Source organism: Phymastichus coffea, unplaced genomic scaffold (genome assembly GCF_024137745.1).
Source record: "Phymastichus coffea isolate CEN01 unplaced genomic scaffold, Cenicafe_Pcof_1.1 PCOF00004, whole genome shotgun sequence".
Lineage (NCBI taxonomy): Eukaryota > Metazoa > Arthropoda > Insecta > Hymenoptera > Eulophidae > Phymastichus > Phymastichus coffea.
This window is the reverse complement of record NW_026706815.1, coordinates 8,578,870-8,587,264: the sequence shown is the minus strand read 5'-3', so window position 1 is coordinate 8,587,264 and position 8,395 is coordinate 8,578,870. Positions and strand designations below refer to the sequence as shown.

Here is an 8,395-nt window from a genome sequence, read left to right as displayed (position 1 = left end):
TTATTTTCACTGTCCATTACACTTTGCAGGCTAGGGTAACCCCGCTCACTACCGGTAGTGTTGGTACTAAGTAATCGAACTAGATATTTTTAGCGATGTTATTAGAGTTGCGATTCGCGTCCGTATCCGTCCGCATTCATACGTAGCTATGGGACCGGGGCCTAAATGCCAAATGGATATAAATGGCAGGGTCGAGAGATCTGTCCAGCAGTTAACTTCAGACTTCACAATTTTCGCTCTCACTTTACGAAAATTGTGAGGTCTGAAATCAACAGCTGAAAGCTTTTTAACAGAATCGCCCAGCTCTGATAAATGGATATAAATAGAATCAAACAAAATTATTAGTTTGTTTATTTTTCTCAAATTTTGAATTATAAAAGAAAGTATGGATCTCAGTAAAGTGTTTCATCCTATCATTACATCAATACAAAAAATAGCTTTATATGAAACAAAATCTGTAAGCATTATAATTATTACAATAAATACACTAAATAAATAAGTTAATAAAAATATTTTTCATATGTTTTTAATTAGCATTTTTATCTAATGGGTTCAAATAATACATTAACTAGATTTCGAGTTCTCAAAATTGATAGAATGGAACCAAAAAATTTACATGTTATAGATGATAAGATAGAATATACTCAAGATGAAATAAGAGATCTTGTAAAAATGATTGATTTAGGTAATCGAAATAAAACTAATCAAAAAAACAATACAAGTGGAGTTAGTAAATTAGTTTCTGCATTCGGCATTATTGGTAACAATCTTAAATTTTTGACTAGTGAATAAGTTTTATGTTAACGATATTAAACTTTTGATTGTTTAAAAAGTTTATAATTTCTGAATCTCTTCATGTCAATATTTTATGTTGGTTAAATATAAGTTATGTTAATATATCAGTAACACTATATAATAATAATTCCATTATTCTTGTCAATCGATTATATTATTTAAAGATGAATAATGTTAACTTTTATCAATTTATAATACTCAGTAGTATGCTATTATATAGCATATATCATCATTTATTGCTACAAGTTTTTAAAAATAAAATATCTTTGTATTCAAAGTACCAATATATATTTTATTAAAAGTACCATAAAAATATATTTTTGTTAAATAGTATATAAGATTAAAAATAGTGATTTATTCACAATTAATGATTATTTTTAAGCAATAGTTGTTTCAAAATAGGTATTTGAAGTTTGCAGTTCTTTGATTGAAGACTCAAAAACTGAACAATGATTGCAAAAGTGAATAGAGAATATTAATTCCCAAATTATGACACATCTGAATAAATTATTTAAAAACATAGCATCTGTGTAGTATTTTTTACAGATAAAGTAAAGATATGAAATAATGGTCAAATAAAATGCAAGTTTTGTACATGAAATTTCTTATTATATTTGATTTGGAAATTTTATAACCATTCTATGTGATGGAATAGGATGAGTAATCATAAGTATATAGTAAATAAAATCGAAAATAAAAAATAAACTTGGCAGTTACTAAAACATAGATAAATCTATAAAAATAGAACAATTATTTGTTAAAATTTATAAGTTAACAGTTCTTCTTACTTATGCTTATGCTCCACTGAAAATAAGTATACGAATGTTGTATAGAATATTTACGAAATTTGTACAAGAATATATATAAATATTATACAAATTTTGCATGAAATTTTTACAAATTTTGTACGTAATAATCAACTTGTTCTTAAAAATTGAATGAATAAATAATATACGCTTATTGTAAATCAAATAACGTGACAGCTTCTATAGAAGATGAACTATATATGCAAAATGAAAAAATCAAAGAAAATGAATGAGCTAACTAAAATTTGAATTTTACACCTTCATGTTAGCAGATTTGTAATTTACCGTTTTGCTAACGACGACGGTAAGGATACATACGATTTTTTTTTATTACATGGAATGTGAACATTGTTTATGAATTATTCCATCGTATTTATAAATAATTTAACAAAAAAAATAATTAAAAAGAAACACACACACACACAAGTACAATTCTGGTAGTATGAAAGTTTTGGGTTTATATCTCAATCGGGTCGGTTATTCTTCTTTATTTTGTTATTTTTTTATATCTGATTCATCTTGTAAAGATGCCCACGTTATTTTGCTAATAACACAACCTCTCATAATTTCAAAATGGAAAAAATCCAAAAACGAGATAGTATATTTCCGTAAGTTGTCGAAGCGTTTCATCGGAATCTGGCTTGAGAATTGATCCATCACTTAAGGTTCTTGAGATATCTTAACCTAAAAGTGTGAAAATAACGATATTTTGCTATGTTCGAAATTATGTAACACCGTGAATACATTGTTTTTTTTCAAAAACAAAATCATTACAAAGTATCAGTTATTTCCATTAAAACCAATTTTTCGGATTAGAGTTATCTTGTTTTTTCATTAAGATATCATTGATTGAAGTTAAGTACTTTAACCTTGAATTAAACCCCAATTGCCTTAACCTAACCTCTGATCCCTGTAATCTATGACCATATAAGTCTGGGCTTATATAAGGTCCTGGACCTATGAACTTCAATTGTACAAATTTTGCAAAGAATCTGTAGGAAATTTGTACAAGAATAGAATCGAAATCTTTACAAAATTTGGTCCCGACTCCTGTAACCTCAGGCCATATAACCTATGAAAAATCGATAAAAAAATCTCTAATCCAAAAATGTAAGGTTTAAAGAGCAAGAGTATGATGGTTTTATTAGACTTATAAAAAAATTTATTCACAGTGTTACATAACCTTAACATAACAAGTAATCGTGATTTTTGTACTTATGGGTTAGGATATATCGAGAACCTTAGGTGATGGAAGATTCAAATTCAGCTTATCGAATACCGTCGAAAATACACTATAATATTTCTGGGGTTTTCTGAATGTTGGGCATTATAATATGCGTATTTATTCAATTTTTTTGAAAGAGAAATTTCGTTTGAAATTTATACAAAACTTATACAAAAATTGTACCAAACTTGTACTAATTTTGTACACATTTCTTTTGAAAAATTCATGTACAAATTTCGTACGAATATTGCACAAGATGTGTAAAGATTTCGATTCTATTCTTGTAAAAATTTCCTACAGATTCTGTACAAAATTTGTATATTTATTTCCAGTGGGATAGAGGTTAAGTAATAAAAATTATGATTAGATATTAATTTAGACTATCGATGTGAAATGGAGGTACGAAATTGGATCAATAAATACTTAGAAAATCTAAGGGATGGTGCGCAAGGTTTCACAGTGGGAATATTATTATAGCATTAATGGTGCAGAAAAAAAATGTATATAAAAAATTACAGATAGACTACTCTATTGAAAAAAAAATCACGTGATTTTTAACGTTATATCACATGATTATTAAGGAAGACTTGGGATACAAATATTACGTAATATTACGTTGTAATTTGTTTTGTAATATCACATGACTATTAGGGTAGTTCAAAGACAGAAATGCTATATTAGACAGAAATATCATAATATTATCTAATTTATTAAATAATATAACATGATTTTTGGTCAAGTCCTAAGAGACGGAATTCTACGTGATTTCTTACCTGACATCACCTGATTTCTTGTCGAATCCCAAGAGACGGGAATGCTACGCGAATTCATGTGATTTGTTACTTACCATCGTATGACTATTGCACTGTTACGTCTCACAACGTATTTTTGCAGAGCTTTCTATTTTTTAACATTGTACATACAATTCCGAAATTCAAACTCTTGAAGACACTAAAATTATGTATACATTTGCAGAAAATCATTGAACTTACACAAACCCTCACTACGAACGAACACACCGCGAAACAAAATCTTTGTATTCAGCGAATTATGATGTAGCAAACGACGACTATTTTAATTGCTAATGTTGAAAACAAGTAATGTAATAAAGATATTATAAAAGGTCTTACCTACGCTTTTGCGAGCAGTTTTTATAAGTTTTTTTAAAAATTTGTACTTAGAGCTCCGTACCACGCCAGTTCGACAATTCGGTGTTACTTTTACTTCTACTTAACTCATAAAACTTTTATTCCAAACGAACCGTATTAGAAACCTTTCTATTATTTTTTAATAAACACTACTTACAACTTATTTGTTAGCAGTTACAAAGTGAGACTTGTTTTATCGATTTATTTCAACATTACCTATCCTGATTTATAGACGTATTCAACAAACGAGCCCCAAGGTATAATAATAAATAATTATCTACTTAAATAATAGGTTTAACACCAGGTAGTTAACGCCCAAGACGTAACAATAGTTTCCGATACTATTTAAATAAATTTTTGAACAAACAAAACAATAAAAATAAATAAGTGTCAACTGGAAATCCGTAGTCTCACAATAAACGAGGATAAACCAAGCAGATAAACGAGGATAATACATGAGCATAAACCGTAGAGTTTTAGCCAGTTTTTTTATATTTTAACGTATAGTTCTAAATAAATTTGCAGTTCTAAAAAAAAAAAAAAAAATACAGTTCGAAATTTTTACTATAACGCGTAGTTCGGAAATTCGTTTTATAAATAAGAGAGAAAAAACTCGTTTAATTATCTGTCGATAAATTATATTTCTGCATTCTGTATACATATATAAAACGTTGAGCAAATATGAACAGTTTAAATCTCTTTTATTCTTATATTTTATTCAATATATTATTATTCTATTAATGTACTATCACATGCTAAAAAAATTAATACGATTTCTTCAATAGCTGAACTTAAAAACAGCATTTCGTAATTGGAGGCTGTTATACTTTTTTATTTTTTTTTCTGATGAAATCACAGGAGGATCAAAAATACCGTTAAACTATTCTTGCTCTTTAGCTGTTGAACAGTCTTTGTTTTGTCTTTCTTTTTTATCGAGCTACTTACAAATAGCTGGTCTTGGATCCCATGATGCCAACAGTGGCATATTGAAATATATATAGAAATAGGTTTTCACTTTCAACAGAAATTGATGATCTATGAGCAGATTTTAAAATATTTGCTCAACTTATATGTCTTTCAATGTCCACACTGGGGAGTTTTAACATCTAGAATTCTCGATTATATTGTTAAAAAATTAGAACAAGTTTCAAGTTTAATCAAAATCTTAACTATTTCTACCAGAGATAACTTGGTTAATTTCTCATGCAATTTCAAATCTACATCTTCGTTTTATTCTAATTCTAAAGCTGTTTGATTAAGATTTATAGTAACACATTTGTACAATTCTCCAAGGCTTAAAGATTTATCAAAATCTGTAAATAGTTTTAATACTTTATTCGGTAAAGTTAATAAGCGACCGCGATAATTCATTAATTGCAACGTCTCTTTTTCCGGAGACATAAATTGTGCCGAACCGAATATCTTTCATTTGACGTCAACTCAATTCCTTTCAATAAGTACTTTTCTGCTTGAGTGAATACAATTAGCTTATTTAATGCTTCGACTCAGCCACTAAAGGTTTGATTTTTAATCTATTTAATTGTTTGATGACTTGTTACACGTAGTAACTCATATTCAATATGGTTGTGTTATTAATTTGTAAATTATTTGGAATCTAAAAAAATTTTCTAGCACGCCAGCTACCCAAGATAGCAAGTATAAGTTATCTTTACTTGTAAGTTACTTTAATTATCCACGCGGTTCATTCTTATTGCTTCTTTGAAAATATAAAACTAATACATTTCATGATATCAATGTAGAAGTTAGCAACTTTGTTTTATTCTCCATCCAACGAACGTTATAAACTTCTGGTAAATCTAATAATTTAAGTTTTTTCACCGCTGCTAAGTCTAAGTTTCTTAGTACGCAGACCACTCATGTGAAAAAAAGGCTATCTCAGATGTTTCAGTAATTACTTTTTTAACAGAGAGATAACTGTTTATTTGAAAAGAAAGTAAAATGTTTAATGTGTGCAAAATTGAATAAATTGAAATTACCTATGTACTGCACATTAAATGTTAAGTAATGGTGATAAAATAAATTCTTCTTATGCTTCAATGAACTTTTTTCAAGTATTTTTCGAGGAGCACCTGTAATTCGTTTTTATTGCCAGTATTTACGACAGCTCCATTCATAATTATAGATGATATTTTTTTCATCAACAGGATTATTTTGTTCTTTTCAATTATCGAGACAATTGTAGTCTTACAACCTTTAATGACTGCGCCTAGCAACCCTTTAGCACCTCTTTCTTAAGGTTCAGCTGCACCGAAAAGTATAGTTCTTGCAATCCAGTTTTCGAGAATAACTTTCATCATAAAATAGATTTTATCAATTTGTTTTCTGTTCACTAATCCATTTCAACGAAGTGAAATTGCAATTGCAGAGTTTAATTTTTCTTCAAAACGTGATCTAACACATTTCACGATAATTTCTAGAAATTCTCTAAACTACGAAAAAATAAGGTATTGAAGATCATTATATTCTTGATTAAAGGTTTCGAAATCAAAGTTTTCTGCTGCTCATCAAGTTGCTCATCACAACTCTTGCAGGGAAAGTATTTGTTGACAAAGTCAATCTCTTAGCGTTACCATAAATATGAATTAATAATTTTCCAATTTTATTGACTAAGAATGAGTTGGCTTGACTAATTGATCGCATAGGCGTTTTTTGCAAGAGTTGTGAAATGTTTAGCTTTGAGATCATATAAGCTTTCAAGCATGTTTTATGCTCTTGAATGTCCACGTGAGCTTTTAAAATTCCTTTTCTGTATTGCGTACTATTTTTCGTTGCAATACGTGGTTGCTTTCTGTTAGTGGAGTTGAGTTTGATATATGAGGGAATTGAATGTAGCATTTGCATCTCACATAATATTTTTTTCTGCTCCGTAAATTTATGAAAATGAAGCTCTGTGGTGCTGAGCTAATTAATAGTGGTTTAGATTCTTATGGCCTATTCAAAATCGGCTGTTCTTGATTTTGTGATATATTATTATTATGCTCATCAATTCTTCGTCGAAGATTCGTCTAGATGCTCATCAATCAAAAATATTAAATTTTGTTTGTTTTGACTTTCAAGAGAGGTTAATGATAACCAATACAGATGTATACAAACTTTTCTTTACTATTTCAACTATCGATTCATCTTTTTTTTTTGTAATTGTGATTGAGGGAGCTGGTCAAAGAAGTTTCAAATATCTGATTTAGAATTTGTCTATAAAAGCTTTTTATATTTGCCATTATAAAAGCTTTAGTCAATCATGCCATGTATTGCGGTTAGACTTTAAATTCTTGAAAGCGACGTTGGTTACCTTATAATATACTCTGATAGTAGCTTTACATTTTCGAAAATAATAAGCGTAAGCTGTAAAGTCGTAGCTAAAAAGAGGATCAATAATAATTAATACATTATATTGTATAAAAATTTTAAAATTAAAAAAAAGATAATAATTAGAGCTACAAGGGATCATACGTAAGCAGCGCAGCAAAGAGAGAGAAAGCGGGTAAGCAAAGAGAGGGAGCCCAATTACGAGATGGTACTTACATGCTCACCGGCCATGCCGTCGTAAATATTGCTGCTCTAGTATCGACACTAAATATTTTAACTAAATCGCCTCGCGGTTTAAAAAACTGGCTACAGTGGTGGTGGAGTGTAGGGCTCTTGAATTTGTTCAGACGCCCCAGCAGTGTCTTGTCCAAAGGAACATTCACCACTGCACTAGCGAGAAAAGGTACTGCCACAAAATAATCTATCTACGTGTATCTTTGCTAAGTCCGTATAAGACACTGCCGTACAAAATAAAAGACTAAAGTGATCCGCGCGAGCAGAGACACGCGTTGTCCGCCTCACGTCCACCAGCTAATTGCCAATCCTAGCATCCCCCACTCTCGCTCCTTGACCGTGTATCGTGTCTCCTTGTTCTCGTCTCAAAAACCTAAAGGTATCTCCACATACGAACATACACGCATATGCGGGTCTCTCCGCCTATAAGCCCCGCAATTAGCATAGTGCTCTCTCTCTCTCCTACCTTTATAGCTGCTGCTGCTTCATATATTAAGCTTTATAGTATAATATAATAGTATAATATTTATTTTAATACTTAAGGGGAGGGGGAGAGAGAGACATAACGAATGAAACTTAAATTCGTTATTAGCCAAAGCGACTAGAACAGCGTCCCCACGCCTCGTGCGCTCCCCCGTTAAGTCGTGTGTGTGCGTTTTAAGATTACGCATATTATAATTTATATATGCTTGAATGCATATATAATCATATATATTATTTAATATATATGCATATATATTGTATGCACAATTAATCATAACGTATTCATTCATGCATGTATCCATGCATGTACTGATTATTAATCAAGTAGAGAAACGGGGGAGGAGAGGTGTCAATAGTAAATATATACATTGTTTTTT

General features: G+C 29.9%; 1 protein-coding gene across 4 annotated transcripts in view; it reads left to right on the top strand.

The window, feature by feature from the left end:
* Positions 1-211: 211 nt before the first annotated feature.
* LOC131666554 (polyphosphoinositide phosphatase) overlaps positions 212-8,395 on the top strand; it is a 155,223-nt gene continuing 147,039 nt past the window's right edge. For all 4 annotated transcript variants that reach the window (XM_058939346.1, XM_058939363.1, XM_058939354.1 and 1 more), the window contains exons 1-2: positions 212-457; positions 535-760. In XM_058939346.1, coding sequence (XP_058795329.1) covers positions 386-457; positions 535-760 — 298 coding nt within the window. In that variant the 5' untranslated portion in view covers positions 212-385. The remainder of the gene's footprint in view (positions 458-534; positions 761-8,395) is intronic.